The 22,077-nt window shown below is 36.9% G+C and overlaps 2 protein-coding genes across 2 annotated transcripts; both read left to right on the forward strand.

Annotated features, from left to right (window-relative positions):
- The first annotated feature begins 4,693 nt into the window (after positions 1 to 4,693).
- On the forward strand, positions 4,694 to 7,261 carry LOC118747494. The gene has a single exon (XM_036481545.1). It carries the CDS (start codon positions 4,875 to 4,877, stop codon positions 6,567 to 6,569), a length of 1,695 nt encoding a protein of 564 aa, XP_036337438.1. The 5' UTR covers positions 4,694 to 4,874; the 3' UTR covers positions 6,570 to 7,261.
- Positions 7,262 to 11,630: 4,369 nt separating this feature from the next.
- Positions 11,631 to 14,309, forward strand: LOC118747495 (scale keratin). The gene is made up of 2 exons (XM_036481546.1): positions 11,631 to 11,999; positions 14,044 to 14,309. The coding sequence occupies exons 1-2, from the start codon at positions 11,717 to 11,719 to the stop codon at positions 14,103 to 14,105; spliced, it is 345 nt and encodes a 114-aa protein (XP_036337439.1). The 5' UTR covers positions 11,631 to 11,716; the 3' UTR covers positions 14,106 to 14,309.
- Positions 14,310 to 22,077: the final 7,768 nt, after the last annotated feature.

Below are 22,077 nucleotides of genomic sequence, written 5' to 3' on the forward strand. Positions count from 1 at the left end.
AATATTGCACAAAGTTGGTAACTTGGATTTACACGGGTTTTGTTAAAGAAAAAATAACCAAAATTAAACAACAACAAAAATAATGCGTTACAGCTTGGCAAAAAGTGGTCGGCTGTATTATTTTGACCACTGTATGTTTTTTTTTATATATATATTTAATTGGACATGCATATTGTACATAAAGGCATATACATAACAAAATTTAAAATTAATCTTGTATTTTTTTGCCTTTTTTCAGGTTTAAAATTCAAACCCTGGTTATTAACATCTTTTTATCGGAGACGCTACATTTTAAAGAGACGATGCCACCTTTTTCAAAAGTTAAAATCAATTAGTTAATAAAAGCTATAAAAGTTAAGTACAAATAAGTTAAATAAAATATTACTTCGAAGCGGGTGTTAAACGAAATCGGTTCCAAAACAATTTATTTCGCAAATATATCCTAAAGGGGCTGCCACCTATTAAAATTTAAAATTAATTAATTAATCAATTAAATTAAATATCCCACATTGGGTGTCAAACAAAGCAGTTCAAAAACGAATGACTTCAAAATCCTACTAAAACTATGGCGCATTTCACCTCAAGTAACCCAACTTTTAAAATCGATGTCTTCCGATCGGAATGAAATTTACAATCTTAAAAAAAATTTAAACTGAAAATAAAGTTCTTCGGTTCAGTTTTATTTTTATCAGAAATATTTTAAAATTTTTTTCAAAAAGGGTTCATTTTTTGTTTGCTTAAAAGAAATATGAGGTATTTTTATTTAAGGTCTTTGTTTGCAAAACTATTAAGACAGGTTTTGGATGCACAAAATCCAATACCTGCTGTGGTTACCAAGAAAAATCTTAATCAACCTTAACTACCGGAATTTGTATGCATTGTACGCAGGCCTATAGTATTGTGGATATTGCAGTATAGCCGGTATGAAGCTTTAATTATACATATTATATACCGTTGCAAAGGTAATTGTATCTTGTTTTTCATATAAGGTGTATTTTCAGGTTTTAGAAATACTTACCCAATAATACCAAACAATTTAAAATAGGTCATATATTAAAGATTTTAAAGGCCACTGTTTCGAGTTACTAAAGGCTAAAATGTAAAAAATTAATCCTTTAAAAAAAAGTAAAAAAAAATCGATTTCAAAAAATGGGTCACTTGAGGTGAAATGCCGCATATATCAAATTTTTTGGAGCGGATTCTTTTTCAAATTATAAGTTCAACACTATTTAGCAATATGGATTCGTTTGGCATTTACAGATTTAAAAAAGCTTTATTACGAAATCATTTTGAAGAGGATAGCCAACTATTTCAAAAATTAAATTCTATTTTAATAATAAGTAATACTTCATTTATACAATATGGGTGGCATAGGAATGAGATTTAAGAACTCATAATTTTGAATAGGAATGTGCCGTATAGAGATTTTGCCGGATAACCGGATTCCTGATACCATGTAAAAAATAATAACCGGATTCGGATATACTGAACGAGATTTTTAAATTGAATATTTACTCTATAATCGAAATCCGGAAATCCGGCTGAACTTTATCCAGTATCGGGCCGGATAGTCGGATAACAGAAAAACGGTCGGATTAGCCGGATTCCGGATATCTACCGGATACCCGGCACATCCGTAATTTTAAAAATCCTTATCACCTGTTTGAATGTCAAATCCAATTTTTTCATAAGTTAAATCGAAACAGACGTCCACCATTGGCGTCAGTTGGCAGAGAAGAGAAACTACTGTCATGCTTTGTTGAACTCGGCCAAAATCGCTTAGGCGGTTACAGCGGTCAATAAGAATTTACGAAATTACTAATTTTTTCATTGCCACTCGAAGAAATCATAACAAAGAATCTTTTAATAACTTTGGTAAGTTTTCAAATAGAATGTTAATGTTTGAAGCATTGGACGTTGACATCAAATACAACATATCTGTGAAGTGACAAGAGTACACCACGAAATTAAAAAAAATGGCAGCATGCAGAATATCTGTCGCAGCCATTTTGTAATTTTTAAAATTTTAAGATGTTTTAATATTAATAATTTAAGTTACTTCAAAATCTTAAAACTAAACTAAACTTCACTTCTTTTTTTTTTTTTTTTTTAATTTTAATATTTTTTTTGAGCTTTGTACCACGATTGTTTATTAGGAAAATTTGAAAAAGCAACAAAGTCTAAGCGGTAGAAGTTATAGCACTATTTCGGAGATCACCACATCTCCTCATCAGACTTCTTTTTTCTAGACTTCAGCAGGAATCGAACCTGCGAATTCGATGTTCAAAGTCAGAAGCGTTAACCACTGAGCTATGTACATCCCGTAAACTCTTGTTGCTAATTCGTTTTCCTTATTCAACCAACTACTCTTTTTTTTTGGTGCACTCGAAATTCAATCTAAAATTGTTATATATCTGAAGAAAGAAATATACATACATATATGTACATAAGGAATACTGTATAAAAATCTTAAACGCCAGTCTTTAATCACTTTTTAATAATATGCAAGGGCGTAGCCAGGATATGATGTAACGGGGGCCTAAACAAAATATACTTGTTATTTTTTTTGATATATTTTTATTCAATCATTTTTACGCTAATAACAAACTTCTCGGATTTTCAAAAAATTTTCCGATTGTTTGCTTCTGAATCATCTCGCGGTTTGCGGCAACGAGTTTTCCATAGACGCTCATAAGGCATAGTCCAGAAAGCCTTTCTTCTCCTGTTGTGCTTCTGAGCCAGGATTTTACTCTACGAACTATACTAAACGATCGCTCCACAGTCACTGTTGTGCATGGAAAAGCGCTCAAAATGGAAATACACTTATTTATCGCTGGTAGAAATTCGTTTTGTTTTCTTTAAATAGACCTACAACTTCAACATCCCTCTTATCTTCTTCGGACAAGTTGTTTTTCTCTTTTTTCCATAAATTGTACCAAAGACTGAGTTCACTGCCCATATCTTGATCATAGATCTGTTGAAAATGCTTCGCGTTCTTTTGTAACTTTTCACTGGAACATTTAAGCTCTGTCCAGAATTACAGCGGTACCGACGTCCGATCTGCGGTAAGTGAACAGCTGAACAGTTGTCGCAGTGAAATCTGTCAGAGTAAACACAATTGCCGCGCACGACGGCTTCCGTCAGTTGCCATTTTGATTTGAAAATTATCATTAAAATTAAATATTTTTTCCGCACGTGCGTGTGTGTACATAGATTTTCTGGAAATATGGATGAAAACATTAGCAAACTTGTGAAAATAATATAAATTACTACAATCAACACTCAATCAATATTGTGCCGTCCCCGCTGGGCGGTGAAAATATTAATACATTTAAATCAACCGAAAAACGTTGGTGGAAAAACGCTGCCGCCGCACTTATGGAAAGCAATGATGAACATCGGCCTTGTTATAGCAGCACACAATTGATACGCAGGGTTTCTTGTGGAAAAGTTTCCCTGAATTGACAACTATTCTAAAGCTTGCACAACTTCAGGGAAATTTCCTGATAGCCTTATATTTTGCCGACCATCTTGTTTCACACAAACGTGATATATTAGGATCATAATTCTTGCGTGTCGTTGATTCGCAAAAAAAAAGTTTGTCAAATCTTTTAGGGTAGAAATAGTATTTCTTATTTCTGGAACTTCGTTTAAGTCATTCACAACCACAACAAGATTTAACGGAAGAGGAGGTGTTTTTCTCGTTAGGTTTTCCATCCTGTTCATCACAGAATGGTAAAAGAAACTCAAATGGGTGTTTCATTCAATTCTGTACCAATTCAATGCTTAACGCTATCCTTACTTCATTGGATCCATGATTAGAAACGCAGGCCTTTTGTGGAAATTTAGAGCATAATTACGAATTCGATTACGCATAAAACTTTGTATTTTTTATTTATTGATTTTTGAAATTTTCTCCTTCGTTATATACCTGTAAGGGTAGACATTCGCGAATTGTGAAAAATATGACATTCGAAATATCCCTAGTATGTATAATAATAATAATAATAATAGATTGGCACATATGTTAGTGTTTAGCCGAGCTTCTCCTCCGACTAGTGGTAACTGCGTCTCGGTCATGCTGTTTAGAGAACTTTTCTTTGTGGGTGCAACTCAAACCAACTGCCGACCGCCGAGTTTATCAATGCCGAATTTTAACAGCCAAAATTAATCATTTCACGGAACCCTTGTGACTTGGGTTCCGCGGAACGCACTTTAGGAAGCTCTCGTATAAGGTATCGTTGGAAAGGTATTGAACTACACTAAGTGTGTCGGGTGTACCCATATAATTCCTTAAATCGGCAAAAGTAAAAAAAAATTAAGAATTCGGAGGATCGTTTATAGAACTTGAATACATTTCTGCACACACCCTGCAAGACCTTACCAACGATACCTCAAGCATGTAGAAAATGCTTCCTACTCTCGTGTACATATATATTTAGTACATACATATTTACATGTAAGCGAGGCATTTTTCAGCTCGCTACTGAGGCCGCTTTCGTATTTTTACTGTGGGCATATGTTGCCTATCGCAGCTTAACGAAAGCAGAGCATTCGCGGGCTTAGTTAAAATACCTTGCAGTCCACGAACAAAGTGCACTTCCGTTTCTTCATTATTGCCTCGACAATCTTATGTTCCCTCTACATTTTCACTGCATTTTCTCTCGCTTTGCCAGTTTATAGCCAACCGGCTGTAGCCGCACTATTCATTGGTTACCATTTTGGTCAATTAGACAGTGATTGGGAAACTGAAAATGCACGAAAACGTTTTATAAATTCCATGCAAGACCGAAATCGCGCAGTCGAAGTGTAACGTATGTGCAGTGCAGATGTTGAGGTAACGGTAAAAGTGAAAATTTCAGTGCTCAAAGACAATGCGAAACTCTGTTTGTATATTTGCGTTGAATCTTCTTTGTCTGCTGCATTCGTGCCGCACTCGAAAAGTGGATGAACTATTAACTGAGCTCAATAAAACTCCTCCTCCCTCGTCTTACCGGGTATCCGCACCAAAGCTGAAACAACCCTTAAATAGGGTACCGGCCCACCTTCAAGACATCGGGTATGTTTATGAAGACGCAGATGATGTGATTCATATCATTGAGCCTCCGCAACGATTTCAGTTATTGAAACGGCTTGTTGTAAGTCAGACGGAAAACCCACGAAAGCTAAGGATTACTCGCGTGGAGTCAATGAACCATTACAGTTTGCCAAAGCCAATGGCAATGACAGCCGCCACGGCCGAAATATTCAGTGCATCGAAATTCAAAGCGAAAGTGAAGAAAATGCCCGAGGCTACAGTTAAACAGCTGCAACCAGTGAAGCAACAACTCGGAGGAGGCATAAAAGTAAATCAGCCAGTCAAACTGCTTCATACGCGCGCGCATAATGGCAAACCAGTATTCAGCAACGATGACTCTATAGACTTAGTGCCACAGGAAGCACAGCCATTGGCAATGATGTCGCCACCGCTGCCACTGCCGCGCGAAATTTTAGCGTCCGTTCGTAAAACAGAGCGACTGCTTCAGCAGCAACCACAACCAAAACATCATTTGCATCGAGTTACCCAGCGTCAAAACAAGCTCGCAACCCATACAGTAGTTATTGGTCAAGCTTTCGAGCGTAACAAATTTTATCGAACCACTGATCATAAAATAATGGACGAAAAATTACGAAAACCCCGCGTTCGTCGTGAAGTACGTAACATTCCTATTCATGGGGAATCTATTGCAGGAGCTCGAAGGACTGACAAGCTACCATCAGCGTTAGACGTCCTCAAAAATGCTAATTTGGATATTCAAAAGGGAACCAAGTTACTTCTGCACTTAGATGAGTTATTAAAAAATGCCAGCTTATATTTGCCGGATAAAGGCGAAGTTGTGGACTTGAGTGAAAAAAGCAACAACTCTAATAAGAGCTTTTTAAAGAGTATAACTAAATCTGATGCTACGAATCCATTGGAACAGAGACTCTCCCCCAGTCGAAACCAAAGTGCAAATAAAAGGCGGAGAATATTCACTGACGTAAATGTAAACAAACAAAATGCACGCACAAATCTAGCGCTGATAGAGGGCGCAAACAAAACTAATTATAATGAATTTACAGCCGGTTCTCTTCTCTACGATGATGTCATGTCCAATATTCGAAACATGCTGCATACGAAAAATCGTCAACTCTTAGAGGATCAACAAAACAGCAGCTTTAATGGAAGCAAAGTGACAGTGAACTTCAACGGTTCTCTGCCCCTTTTACCCATCGATAATGGCGAGCCAATAGAAGTGAAGCAATTGCAAGAGTATATTTATGAGCTGCAGCGTATTTCAAAATCTTTACAAAACCAAAACACCGATATGTCATCGGCGCCCACACAACAATCAGAGCAATCTGCGAATATCACTGACTCAACTGACTGGTACCTGATTACTTCGCAGGGCTCAATTTATGAAGCGCGGTCGCGATCCAAACCGAAGCCAACCACTTCGTTTTTTCATCGCTTCCCTGATATACCAGTAAAACGGGGCGTAATGGTGAATAATCAGACATTGCTCTCTCCGCACGCGACACTAGCCTAAAAGCGCAGTTTCCCACGGATGTAAAAACGGAGATCCTGTTAGCTGGTACGATTTAACTTATGGGATCGGCGTGTTAACAAAAACTCATCACCTCATGAGACCGTGATGTAGACGTTGATTCTCTCTCTCTCTATCGACACCAAATTTGACATGTTTCTACGTAGAAGAAGAGAATTTGTCTCACATGCAATTTTCCTCTTTTATAATTTGCTGTGTAACTAGTTTTACTTAAGAAACAATACCCATTTGACGAATGTTGGGGAACGAACTGAAGTTTGATAACAAAAACAGCTTTGCCCTCCTTATAAAACTTTACGATGAAATTTGCTGAACTATTTTCTATATCTGTTCTATGAAAACTCTGATTGAAAGCTTCAAAGCCGTTTTTCGTTTTGTTTTTGTTTGTTTCTAATTATGATGTTTTTCAAGCAAGCGAGCGACATACATATGTAAGGTTTACATACCTACTTATAAATATGGTCGATGACTTTGCAAAACCGACCATCGAACACTTGCAAAAGCGCCAAATTCGCCGTTGTGGCAAATATTAGCTTCGGTCTCCCTGAACGTTAGACACCGAGAACTATGCATACAAATCGTAAAATCATTATTAGAGCAACCGATTTGTAAAATACATATGTAATAGCTAGAGAAAATACCGCCTATCAAGGCAATGCCTTCAAAGAAGAACCGCTTTTCTGTCTCGTGTAAAATTTGAGTGCCGAGTGAGATAGGCGGTTCTGCAATTGGTCGATGGGCGATTTTGTAAAGGAATCGACGATATGAACTTATAAGTACAAAGCTATTTGTAAGCATAAACTCAAACGCAAATTTCTCAAATACTCAGTTTTTCGTAAAACCCTAATTTATTTGTTCAAAGACTAACTTGCATGTGTAAATGCTAAGCGGTAGCTACATACAAACATATCTGCAAATATTTTAAACATGTAAATAAAATTATTTATATTTTTTACTTCAAACAATTTATTAATCACTATTTAACTATTAACGACAAAGCAGTTATCTGGAGTTATCTTTGCACTCACAAGGTAAGCTATTAAATGAAGCATTTCTTAATTATCTGCACAGGCCTGCGATTGTTTCCCCCTTAAAAAATCAGTTAGCAATTTGGGTAGGTTTAAGATAGTAAGCTACAAAAATAATAATAAAAAACTCCATCACGTAAAGCACGTCATAAGGTATCTGATTACACAGGGATGCGTGGTGTCCCCCATAAAAAACTAAATATTTGGGTAGGTATTGGGTACTACGCTACCAAAAAATAGTAAAAAAATTCCATCGCGTAAATTTTTCGGGAAAACTACTCTATCACTTTTCTTAGCGTTGCCGCTTATTAGTAGTATTTTCTTGGGAATAACAAAAGTTTAATCGAAGCGATGCACAAGAAATGTTTGTACTTCAGGGTATTCCTTTTTCTCAGGGGCGTATTTTCGTTATCCGATTTTAATTTTTTTTTTGCAGAGCACGATTTTATACCAAACGAACCCATCTAGGAGGAGTCTTGCTTTGGGGGTCAAAGTTTGAAAAACAAGGCGCACCCTAATATACAAAGATAAATACTAACATACATATTTAATGTAATAACTTCTCACCAAATATAAATTAAATTGTTGAAATCGCAAACAGACAGCAAAGTTAAGAAAATATAATGAAAAGGAATGCCAAAAATGCGAAAAACAACTTGAATCGACTTGACGGCTCAGGGGTACCTGGGGACCCTCTCCCTAACTTCTCACCACCTTCGCCAACAAACAAGCAGACTTGAAATCAAGAATTGAACTATGTGAAATCAAGGCGCATGCCGCTCTTACTTCAACTCTTAAATTTATGTGTTTTTTGTTGTATGTGTTAGAATAACATTCACTAGTTTGAATATTTATTTATTATGCCCATCTAAATATATGACGCAAATTAGAATGTTGCATAAATTACAACAACTTCGTGTTAAGGAGAAAATACATATAAAGGTTTTAAATAACTACTAGCAAATACCCGGCGTGCTTCACTGCGCCTTAAAAGTGTTTTTTTTGTGCTGTTCGATACCCGTATTGTAATTGATTCGCTTGACCTTGGTCTGTCGGTCCAAACAGGAATCTTTATTTACGGTTGATGGATAGCTCGTTTCCAATGGATGGTGGCAAGAAAGTGGCTGACTTACGTGTAATGATTTTGTATTACCCGCTTGTGGTGACTCAACTGCTGTCAAATGAATAGTCCAGATTTGATGCTCACAATTTCTTTATTATACGCTACAACTTGGCTGGGGATTTGCCGGAAGGAATGTGACGGCACCTTTTGCCTCTATAAATTTCCACTGAGGGGTGAGTATCGACTCCCCGAATGTCGCCAGCTTTTGATACAAGTTTTTAATCCACTTTAATTACTTGGTCGTAATTCCGTTCTTGCGAGGGCTGATGAGTGTGGTTCGCTCCGTGTCCAATTCCAAAAAGAAATATATTTTTCTAGTCTCGTGGTATGTGATCACCGAATCTTTTATCGTATGTCAGTGTGGGCATTTTCATAGTGGCCATGTCAATTCGTGTCTATACCGATATGATGGTTCGTGTCTTGAATAACTATTGGTTACGTACATTCATCTGGCAATCCCCCCCATTTTGAAGTTTAGCTTTGACAGTTTTGTTATGTTTACATTTCTTATAACGTTCTTATGTCTATTATTTGGGCAATAAAAAATAATAGATCATAATATTTCATTAATTTTATTGAATACAATTTTCGAAAATATTTTCGGCAGTAAACTTTTCTAAAACTCTCCAGTTTAATACCAGTTAATTGCAATATTCAATTTATCTTATCAATTAAATTAAATTAAAATTTTCAAACATGTGGCAACCCTCAAAAAATATTTCGGCTATAAGCCTATTTCTTTCGATAGCCATGTTGCAATATTTACTTTTTCTTATCAGCTTACTTAAACTACAATTTTCAAACAGGTGGCAACTCTCTAATTTTTCTCTTTCTTTATTTGAAGTTAGACCTCTAGTAATACATCGGTGAAAACTGCATTCAATTCCATGCATTGGTTGCCGAGTGATGCGCGTACAAACATACAGACAGTCAGACAGAAAAAATTCTAAAAATTGTTGATTTGGCTTCCGTTGATCTAATAAAGACAGCCACATTAATTTTTCTTTAAAATTGATAATGTACAGACATCGGCCTGTTACAATTTTATTATATGTAGATATAGATTAGATTTATTTGAAATTTTTAAATTGGAATACCCGGCATAAGTGTACATAAATAGACATGTACATACATATGCAATAAATTATTTTATTCGAATGGCGTCTATATTGAAATTACATAAAATAATAAAAGACAACCCTACGAACGCGACAATTCTGCGTGCAAAAGACTGAACTTTCAAGTAACATGGCAAATAATTACGTCCATTATAAAATATAAGTCTGTACATAAATTTCAATTTAAGAATAATCAGAATGAATGACCGATCATGCGTTAAAAGAAAATTACTTAGTTCGACCATCGATATTCGCAGCAATTATATGTATGGAAATGCACACATATATATGTATGTATGTATGTATGTATGCACATATTTGTACGAGCATAAAAGCTGTGACAGACGGCAAAGCTTATGCATATCGTCGTTTAAAGTACGAAACCGCGTATCGTCATTCTGCAAAACCGCGTAACTGACATTGGCTGCCAAAAATTGGATTTGCTCACATAAACTCTTGGCTCAATCCTTATCCATTCGCCCTGAAATAAACTACCCAGAAGTGCGATTGCTTTATAAAAAAGAGAACCATTTTGAAATATGGGTGTTTTTACACTCTAGAAAATGGTTTCTAAAACTTCACATACGCGGTTCTGCATTTTGCTGATACACGGTTTTGCACTTTAAACGACGATATCCTAATCTGGCGCACATATGCGCATAATAAATTTACCCTTACAGACGGCAGTAATGCGGATAAGCGAGCCGCAAGGTCGTGGGTTCCAGTCCCACGGCCAGTAGAATTTTCATTTATTTCGTTTTCATTCTTTCTTTTATGAGTTCCTTTTTTTCGTTGCGTTGCTTTCAGTTTTAGCTCCAAAAATTTAAATTAACTAATAGTGAAATAAAAAATGTGATATAAAATAAAGCAAATGAAAATAAAATAAAGTAAAATATATAAATATATAAATCAAATAAAATAAAAAAACTCAATTTAAATAGTAGTAAATATAAAATTTTTTTTTTTTGCAATCGCTCCAACCGAGGATCGAACCTGGCAGCTACAGGCTTGAAGCCCCCAAAACTCTCACCGCTCGGCTACCGCGAACGCGAAACTCGCCTGCTTTGTTAGCTTACTTGTACAAAAGACAACAGCAGGTCGTTTTTACCAGTGTTGTCATCGAAAATTCCCCGGATCCGAGTTAATTCCCAAAAATTTCGTGCATTTGTTCGGCTGCTTATGTGCATTTTGCAGAAGAGGAAAATGCATGAGTCAAAGAAAATAATGGCTGTTTATGCTAGTAATCGAGCCCGTTTGTCAACCGTATAAATTGACACGCAATGAAAATACAAAGGCATACATAAAATCACATAGCAGTGCAAGCACTCCGGCTATTGCGTGGGTCACGGTGCTTCATAGAACTTTTCACCCTTGCCCTTCATTATTCCGGCACGAGAGATGCAGTGGGTGTGTAGCCAAGCCACAGTCAAAGTATGCTAACTAAACGCCGAAAGCTCCGCCCAACAAAGGCCGGAGAAACCTTGATGAGCATTGCAATTGAAAAAAAAAAAAAAACTTATTTGGTAATTTTCTTAATACGTCCATTGTTTATTATAGTTTTTTCTTCTAAGAAACTGATTGGAGTTTTCTGTATTTACACTAACTCTTAGTGCTGCCGCTGTCTAAAGCAATATATGTATGTATCTGCATACATATTAACGTATATGTACATGCATGCATATGTATCTATGATGTGAATCTATCAAAAGCGTCTGGGTTGAGCACCCATTATAAAAGCGTAAAACAATCAAGATTTAGGTAGCACTTGAAGTTTTCAAGCGGACGGAGTAAACTCTTTCATTAGTCTACTGCACCTAATCGATCCAAAGCTTAAAGGATTTAAAAAAAGCAAAATACATTATGAATAATATAATACAACTGAGAAAGAGATCGTTCGCTGCAGTGTTCTTCATAAGTTTAATAGTGATGAGCGCAGTCGAAGCCGCGCCGCATCCCAAGCAAACACAACACGATATTCGACGTGGAGATTCTTATGATTTGGAAAATGAATCCAGCGCCGATAGCGAGAAGTACGATTTGCAAGGCTCTTCCTCTATCGGTTACGGGTACTATTCGTATCCGTACTTGGGGAGTGGTTTTTACGGCGGACATTATCCGTACTATGGAGGTATCTATGGATTAGGTGAGTCGCATCTTTGTTTATTTTCGGATTTGCGCTGATTTTAATGAAATTTATTTATTTTTATTACATTACATTTATGACCTAAATAAAAACATATTTATGTATATATCTGTGGTGTTAAGTAAAAAAATATGAGACCATTTTCAAAATGTTTAGTTTTGTTTAATATGTGCTTATTGGGAATTTACATGAGGCGATTTTTCAGGCGATTTTTAGTTGAAAGCAACAATCGCCTGGTGTAAACAGCCTTTCAACTAATCGCTTACAATGAAGTTGGTCGGCTCCCTACTTTCGTTCAACTTTTGGTTCAACTAATCGCCTGTGAAAGTTGAATCATGTAAATTCCCTATTAGATGTTTAAAATTATTAGGTACGATTGCAAAGTACCAGCGATAGATTCTAAATATTTGATGGCAAATGCAAGTGGCACTCTTTTGGAAAGTTTAATCGAGCTACATATATGTATGTACATAATTTATATATTTCTCGTATATTTTGACATCACAGATATCTACATATGTATGTATGTATGTTCAGTGTAACCTCTCCTACGATGACTTAATAGATGGACACTTCTTTTACAAGGTCTTAGGACATTTTCCAATACCAAGCCTTAGGTTTAATTTCCGGGCAAATTAGACTCTTAAGCGGACACCCCTCTTGGTTGGACGCGAACAGACATTTGTTTACGATTTCTCTTCATAACGAAGTCAAACAAAAACATCTCTTGAGTGGACGCGAACTCCTTTTAGGCGGACAAAGTAAGAGCACGAAGATATAAATCGCGTGTCAGAAAGGATCGCTGAATGGCTTATTCGAATTCTTCGCTTGTATAAATAAAACACTGAGCACTTTGGTTTGCAGGATTTCATTTAATGAAAATAGTGTTTGATTTCGTAGAACGGCTTTTTCGAACGAAACGCGACTGACTCCCTCCATTACGCTCTCTGCTTCGTGTCGTTCGTTATATTAGAGTTGCGTTTTGTTAGGTAGTATTTAGGGTGGCCTTGACAATTCGGCCTATTCTGACGACAAATCGCCCTCGATTTCATCAAAAATTAAATCGTCGTCGTCGGCTTTTTTTTCTCGGCGGCGTACACGGAACAGAATTTCTTTGCCATTACCTGATAACCGGGAATCTTCGAGGAGATAACGATCCTTGCTTAATACTCTTTGAATAATATAGGGCCCACGGTATTTAGGCTCTAATTTTCGACAATCTACAGATGCTGGTTCATCTTCGATGACTACTATGTCGTTTTCGGCGTATACTTTCGGCTTCGTGTGTTTCTTATCAAAACGGTGCTTCCACTTCTCAGGTTCTTTGTTTATATTGGTTGAAGCTTGCTCTCGTTTTTTAGCTGCGGTTAAAGTTGTAGTTTGGTCATCTGATATGTCATCGTGTATTGCAGCGATGAGTTGATTTTGAATCACATCTCGAAGCTTAAAGTCGAATACTAACTTGTTTGGGCTGAAGCTAGCCGTAGAGTTTTTCTGGGAATTTATAGTCCACTGGAGATCGCTAAGCGTTCGATCCCAGTCTTAAGGATCTTCGCTCGTTGTTCGGATAAATGTGAGTATGGTCTGGTTAGTGCGCTCCACTTGGCCATTTGCTCTGGGGGTGCGTATGGCGGTTTTGATATGTTGGATGTTGTTCTGTTCACAATACGATCCAAATACTTTGGATGTGAATGATGTACCCCTGTCGGAAACGATTTGTGTCGGAAGTCCAAAGTAGCTGGACATTTCGTTGGTGCATTTGGTTAGGTAGTATTTAGGGTGGCCTTGACACACGTAAGTGAAATGCTCGTTAGATACTCACATACTAAATGACTCCCGAATAAAATGTAATGATTTTCCATGTAAACATTTCGTTCGGTTTGCTCAGTCCTTTTTTGTTTTAACGATCTAACATAGAAGTATTTTATTCAAATTTAATAATTCTAAAATAAGCAACAAAAGTTTGCTCACGATGAGTGTCCGGCTAAGGGAGGTTTCACTGTATATAGGTATGTACATCTAATAAATTAATTGTTCTCTCTAGGTTATCCCTATTATGGTGGTTACTACGGCGGCTATCACGGCTTTCACGGTCATTACTGGTAAAAAATATTGCAAGGAAATGCATTTGTATGTACATTAAATCGTTTAAAATAGTATAAAAAGTATACAATATTTAAAAATATGTAAGTAAGTTCAAAGATACTGTAACTATACATGTAATGCGTAATATATTTTTTAAATAAGCTTTATAAGTTTAAAAAGTTCACAATACTTAAAAATAAATGAGTGCAAAGGCATTGTAATAACATATGTATGTACAGATATTTTTTAAGATTTAGGGACGTTTTATCAAGTAGCTTTTAAAATTTACCTGCCATTTAAACATAAATGTGTTTCTCAAAAAAAAAACAAATTGTTTGAAAAGCAGATATATTTTAAAAGCTACTTCAGAAAACGGCGCTTAGTAATTGATTTCAATCTCAAATAAATAAATATGCTCGGAAAAAAGTCAGCCAAATATATTTTTCTCAACACATAACCAAATCATATGTTGGGAAAATTATATTTAGTCGACGTAACTAAAATCTTTTATCGGCAGTGTAAATTTAAGGTTTGATAATGATGTTGGATTTTCTTTCAGGATACAGCCTACTGGCTTTTTGGCTTCATAGGCTTTGAAAGTAATTTTACAACCAACATATCTTGGGTACAAAAAAAAAACTGATTATGGTATGACCAAACTTGCGCATTTGTATATCGTCGATGTTTTTGCAAAGCAGCCTATCTGACGGCACTCAAATTTTACTGGAGAGCGAAAAAACTGTTACTCTTTGAAGGCACTGCCTTGATAGACAGTATTTTCTTTAGCTATTATGTATTTTACGCAGATGTTGTACGTCTAACAATCGTGTTAATTACCGAAATATCTCTGACCCACACTGACGTCTCAAGTCGGTGGAAATCTTCTGCGCTACGCCATAAGCTGATATCCAGCCGATGATGAATGCCTTCGCTGCACTTTCAGCTATTACACCAGCGAGAGGTACTGCCAAAGGCCATCACGAAAACCTGTCAATACACGTGAGAGAGTGTCAAACACCGACGGACGTTGGCAGCGTTCCAGCGATGTTAATATTTATGATGAAATCGATCATCAACTTCTGCGTAACGCCCTAGTGGGTTCTTCGTATGTCCTTTGTACCTTCGCTTTTTGACACGGAATACATTCGCGAACTATTTAAACAGCATCGGTATTCATTTAGGATTGTGTAGTTTATGTATTACCTTCATCCGAAAGCTACTCGGTGCGTGGGAGACGTCGCAAAAAATGTTTACTAGAGACCCTGGAAGCGGCATTTCTTTTAATGAAATGGAACGGTTCTCACCTGAATCAAGGAGTGTTTGGAATCGCATGTCGTTTGCTGGAGCTGCGGCCATCTTATTGAAGTCAATCGTGTCACTTTGTATGGTGTTGATTCGAGAGAGCAAGTTTGTTACACAAATACTCCCACGACCACAGGCAAAAATATTGGCTACAATTTGTCATTTTGTTTGCCATATATACATGGGCGTAGCCAGGTAGGGGCAGGGGGGTGCTCGAGCCCCCCCCCCTAACTTTCAAATTTTTCTTATATATATATAAAATAGTACCCTAGTAGTAAAGTTGGGAGTGTGCGTACGCACTGGAAGCATGCCTTCCATATATGACAACATGGTTGATTTGGTTTCTGGTTTTTCGATCTGGAGATAGCCATGTAGCTTTATGGATCTTTTTATGCTGGGACCTAGTACTACATATTGCCATGTTTCGGTCCTCTGAGAAGTCGATCAGCCTCACTCCGTTTTCGGAGGTTTCGTCGTGGAGACTGAATTTTCCGACAGTGGCGCCGAAAATCCCTTCCTTGCCCAACTTGGCATTAAAATCGCCAAGCACAATTTTTATATCGTGTCCAAAACGGATGTTTGGTTGCTACCCCGAGGATACATGGATATAAATATCTGGATTTGACCGCACGCTCAAGAAACACTTTTGGCCACTTCCAGGTGAATGGCAGTCAAAAGATTTTCTCACTTACGTGGACTTCTGCGCACGGAACCATCCTCCATTTAAACTGTTGTGCTGCATGAAAAAAAAGATATCGAATTTTGACATTCGGGCGGTATTAGTGTATGTATATAAATATAAAACGCGATTTTTTGACACTGGAATCTGGAGCTGATGGAAACTTAATACTTACGCATTCGTAATCAGCCCAAAAAAAGTCTATCAAAAATAGCTTCAACATTTGCCGCAACAATTTTTTTCCCTTTTTGTTGGCAAGAAAAAATCCATTCTAAGCGCTTAGATAAGCACCAAAACACAGGTAAATATGTATGTATACAGATACTCCCATAGTAAAAATGAACACATATTTTGTTCTAGTGCGATACTGGTCATAGATACAGATATGAAATTTTTACACAACATAGAATAAGAGGTAGCGATAATTTCAGCATACTTAGCTCAACTTTTGTATTTTTTTTTTTCGATTATATATATAGTATGTATTTAGTATGACACTGAGCAATTCAAAATGCATTTGGAAACTTTAATATTAATATACATACATAACTTACATAAGTGTGTTGCAAATATAGAATGATCATGAAAATAAATGGCAGTGCAACCCTTATGGGCGGTTATTCGAAGGCTACTTTCTGTACAGTTTTGTATCCGGTAAAAAAAAGTTCCTGTCACTTTTTAAACCCTTCTCGCATTCTGTGCACTCATGCAACTGGTAAATTTTTGTTACCATCTCATAAGCTAGTAAAAAAGCATTGCCCCGTGAAATATGCAATGCCAGACAATTTCCGCAAATCTTCATAGCTGAATTGCTAAATATTTTGATTGCATTACTAATGTGACCAACCGTACTTCTTTTTTCGCTTTTGGACTTCGTACTTTGATGTACAGTCAAATGTACTTCTTTGCGATATTTTGTACTTCAGGAGGGAGATTCTGTAACCAGTTAGCGACAATTTTCGGATCGCTAGGATATAAATGGTTTTGCGTTAAAAAGTACGATAACGATTGGAAAGTTGTCGCCAACTGGTTACAGAATCTCCTCTCAGGTCCTGTACTTCTCCGATGCTTTGGACGATCGTCACATGGCCTGGGCGATAAATTCGTTCAAACCACTAAAGTCGCCGGGGACCGATGGCATCATACCTGCGAACCTGCAAAAGGCTCTGAAGGTGTCGTGCAATTGGTTTGATCCTATTTATGCGAACTGCGTGAGGACCGGGTACATCCGCAAGGTTTGGAGGGTAGTCAGTTCTGCGTTAATCCCGAAGGCCGAAAAAGGCTCTCATGTTTCCCCTAGGGATTTTATTCCTATCAGACTCTTCGTTTTTGCTAAAATCGCTAGAGAGACTGAAAGACCTGTACATAAGAAACGGGATTTCTGAGCTTCCTGAGAGCTCAATATGCTTATTGCAAGAAAAGGTCGGTGAATACCGTCCTGCTCAGAGGAAGCCTTCACGCATGAAGATTATGCAGTAGGGGCCTTCGATATCGAAGGAGCCTTTAACAATGTCACTCCAGAGGCAATAGTCAAGTATATTCATAATCTAGGGGTTGAAACCAGCCTAATAAGCTTACTTAGTTACAGAACTGTCGCGGCGGAGTAGGGGAGCATCTGCACTCAGTGCAGAGCCAACAGGACCACTCCACAAGGTAGTGTTCTCTCTCCCCTGCTCTGGATTGCGGTTGTAAACGACCTTCTAGAGGAACTGGAAAAAGTAGGCTGTCGGGTGATCGCCTATGTAGATGATGTAGAACTTTGATTAAGGGACGATTTCTATACACCCTTTTTGATCTGGCTTAAGGTTACCTGCACCAGGTAACAAGGAGGGCAATCAACGTCGGCTGTCGTAGGAGCCTAACATTGAGGAAAAGGTAGGAAAGGTGTCGGTTGCCTTGTACCGCTGTAGGGGAGCTATCGGTAAAAGGTGTGGTATCTTGCCCAAATTAGTTCATTAGATATAGGAAACCAGATTTATGCCTATATTGTTTCAAGGAGCCTTTGTCTGGAGAAACTAACTAGAGAAGGCTACACTAGTAAAACACCCACACTGCGGATATTGCAGACAAGACTGTCGTAGCACGAACTGCTATTAGACTAAGGGAAACCGGGTCCTTTTGTAACATAAAAAACGAAAGGAAGACGGTTCGTTGTTGCAGAAAATGGTTTTATAGGGCACTTTAAAACACGTTATCTCTCAAGGGCTAGTGATGGGGTTCTGACAGGACATTGTGAGAATAGGAATTTCTACTGATGCTTTCGTATCAGCTGTCAAGAGGAAGATGGAGTGGAATCATCTCCACACTTTCTTTTAGACTGTCCAACCTTCGTGAGGCTAAGATGGAAGCATTTAGGCTGGCAGTTCTGAACACTGAGCCCTCACGGATCGAAATTAGCCGCATTCGAAATTTCATAATCGGCTCGCGGCGTTAACTTAGCCCAACCTAACCTGTACTTCTTTGAGCTATGAAATAGTTGGTCACATTATGCATTACCAACGTACCTAGAATCGCTGCGACAAGGAGTGGTCACGTGTTTTCCATACAAAAGTATGTTCGACAATTTTCTTTTATATGGAGAGCACTGCAAGCAAAAAAAAAAATACAAAAATTAACTCCGTTAAATTAACTGATTTTATGAATTAATATATTTATTCGTAATTTTTTATAGATTCTTTCCCCATAAGCCGATTAATCGGCATCGGTACCTGAAAAAAAAATTGGAATCGGTCGGACTCTAGTTATAGCTGCTATTTCGGAAATCACCACATCTCCTCGACAGATTTCTATACCGCGCTCCCTAGAATATGAACCAGCGGCTTCGCATTGTTTATGTTTTTTTTTGTCAATTTATATATTTTTAAGAATTTTGATATTTGTTTTTTTTTTTTTGATATTTATTGGCCTAATAAAAAATCATATTCAACAATTTTATTGAACTTGAGGCCGTTTTTTGGAAATAGAATTTTCCGCCTAAAACAACCAGAATAGACCTGCTAGAGAAGCTTTACTTCAGCTTAAAAATTTAACTAAATAAAAATAGTCAGTATATCTACGCAATTGTGCCGCGTATAATTTACGTATGTATGTACGTGCTATGTACTTGAATTGGTTGTAAGACGAACTTTCAATCATTAATGTAAGCGGCAGTTGAATGTTCCTGTTATTGATAAATTATACCTATACATATGTATATGTATACATAAATATGTATGGATATACATTAAATCTCCTGCTTAAACAAGTTCGCGGCATAAGCGTTTTGATTAAGCTTCTATCTACATACATACATACATGCATGTACAAAACGTTTTGCAAAGCCACTACCAAGCTACGAGGGAGGGTGAATTTATCCATGGTTTTTTGAAGGAGAATAATTTTTCGGCAAAAAAATTATATTTATTTATCAACGTAATTTTCGTTGACCTGTATTAAGTTCGTACTATCAGGCAACTCATTGATTAACGCTTACGACTAAATGCCCTAGTTAGACGAGTTTGCAGCCTAACTCTTTTGAAAAGGTACACCTTATTTGCACTGTACAAAAAACGTCTCTGCAAAGCTCTAATTTAAGGATATTTTTCGCATTAAAATGAGTTTGGCGGAATGCAGTTAGCACCCGTGTATTTATACTATTTATTAAGACAGATAATTCAATGATGACTTAACACCGCAAAATTTTTTTTGGAATTTCCCAATATACATTTAGTAATTGAAGTTAGAACTGGGAGCGTAACTCCGTAATGCGATGCGATACAGGCATTACAAATTTCATTTTATACATTTGTCCCACAATTATTGACTCAACCTCGTATGATTGATTATTTTGCACTGCGGAAGACACCGACCTTGTAATCAAGCCGAGCAGCTTAACTAAGCAACAGTTACTCCTTACTTTGTTTTCATTTGAGAAATGACCGATGTTCAGAACAGTTCCTATCTGCTTCGCGTGAAATGTAACGAATATAACGAGTTTCACTGGCTTCATAAGAAATCGGCTTATTGGGGAAACGAAAACCTGATAAATTTACTGTACAAACCTATGTTGTGCATACATATTTAGAGACAGTGTGCCCTTGTTCGTACAGTTCATGAACTTTCAAAACGTATGTATGTATATTATATAAGTACGTATGCATTAACGTAGCCCGTCAGTGAATGGAAAAAAAAAAAAAAAAATACAATCCATTTTAGATGCCTCACACCGCTCTTAATTTGTATTATTTTAAACTTGCATAATTTTTAAGAAATATTGAATAGTGACGAGAAATGACTGCCATTTCGAATCCAGGATATCATTTACATACAGTTACACCACAACGTAATTACGTATAAAACTTATGACTAATAACTCGCGGGAGCTGTGGCCGGACCCTGGTCAAAGCAACATCCTCAAAAAAAAAATATGGAAATTTTTTTAATCAGCGGTCCCCCCCCCCGGCAGACCATGGAAAACCTCCATTCGGAGGAGGCGCTAAACTGTAGGTTTCTCCATTTATGTGACAACATCAAGACGCACACCACACCACACCACAAATTGGAGGAGCATCTCTGTCTACCACTAAATAAGCGAAAGTTTGAGCGCCAAAATAATAACATCATTATCATTAAAAACTCGACTTAAACAAACGCGTCCCATTAATTATTTAGTTGTAGTTATTTTTTACAAAAATATAGTTTATTCTCTGAAAAAAACCCGTATTAATCAAAGTTTTTGACTTTGTACAGTATTGGAAGGAAAATTTACAAACTTTCGCAATAAATTACGAGCCTTTTAATTACAATTAAACAAGTTTGTCACCCATACATACACACCTTTGTGGACAGCTGATTAAATTAAGTGACATTTTGACCTGTTTTGATTTTTGTTTGCTTTGTTTATAATTTTTTTTTTTTATAAAATTCTAGGATATTATATAGCCAGCATCATATAAAGCCAAATTTCAAACTTTGTACAAAAATTCAACAAACTTTACCAACTACACCCAAAAATTGTAAAATTTTTATTCTGAATTTTTAGGTATGAAGTTTTATAGCACATTAGATTTTAATAAAGTGCAAATTTTGCTAGAAAATCGCGTTGATTTTTATACATTTGTTTTTTGCAGATGGTGCTATTCATTTTCTTCCATATAAAATTCATTGTCGAGCATACTTTATATGGAAGAAAACCGTCAGCTAAAAAAACTATTAAATATTATCGGTGCCTATTGCTGGTGTCGACTGGCAGTAGAATTGAAATTTGTGAATTATATTTTATTTTTCTTTTATGCATCTTGATCGAAAAAAATGATGCGAATGTTTTACGATTGCGAATGTGTACATGGGCAGAGAGTCGAGTCTAGTATTGTTGAAATGGCTCTAAGTCTGTCTAACCAGGGTGCGGACAATAACCGGCTTTTAGCTTCAGGCGCTAAACGGTTAAGTAGTATATCAAGCTACATTGATGGGCCTTCAATAAACACTGCTAAATGTTTTACGAGCAACCTAGAAATAATTTTAAATTTGTCCAGCTAAAGCGAAGGCTCGGATGTAGAATCTGGAGACATTGAAAATTATGAAATAGAAATTGTTAAGGGCTATCTTAAAGAAAAACAAGCTCATGCCGGTGAAAATCCGCTTTATTGGTGGAAAACTAAACTAAAATACGACAGATCTGGCCCGAAAATATTTGAGCGCTCCACCCGCCAGCGTTCCAAGCAGTGTTATCGTTTTAGCCCTTTGGTGGCTAGATTTAGCTACCACATGATGAGTCAAAGCCGTGTTTGTGGAAGATTACTAAGTTCACGATATTGCAGTTGTGAATTAAAAAACAAAGCAATGTTTTAGCAAAATGGTAGAAAAATTATGAAATTTCGGCTCTAATCATTTCGATCTTTCCTCGACCTGATTTGTAAAGAAATAAATATTGTACCAGATTGCTGGTAAGTTATATGCTTCGGGCCTGATGGTACAATCACTTGATGGAGCCAGCAGGCTGGTGTCGTATGTTTCTCCTTTTATACAAAAAGG

The sequence above is a fragment of the Rhagoletis pomonella genome, unplaced genomic scaffold (genome assembly GCF_013731165.1).
Source record: "Rhagoletis pomonella isolate Grant_MI unplaced genomic scaffold, Rhpom_1.0 Rhpom_scaffold_00012, whole genome shotgun sequence".
Lineage (NCBI taxonomy): Eukaryota > Metazoa > Arthropoda > Insecta > Diptera > Tephritidae > Rhagoletis > Rhagoletis pomonella.

Coding starts and splice junctions, on each gene's coding strand:
- LOC118747494 (XM_036481545.1), top strand. CDS start 4,875: ATGCGAAACTCTGTTTGTATATTTGCGTTGAATCTTCTTTGTCTGCTG.
- LOC118747495 (XM_036481546.1), top strand. CDS start 11,717: ATGAATAATATAATACAACTGAGAAAGAGATCGTTCGCTGCAGTGTTC. Junction 12,000..14,043: donor TGGAGGTATCTATGGATTAG/GTGAGTCGCATC, acceptor TGTTCTCTCTAG/GTTATCCCTATTATGGTGGT.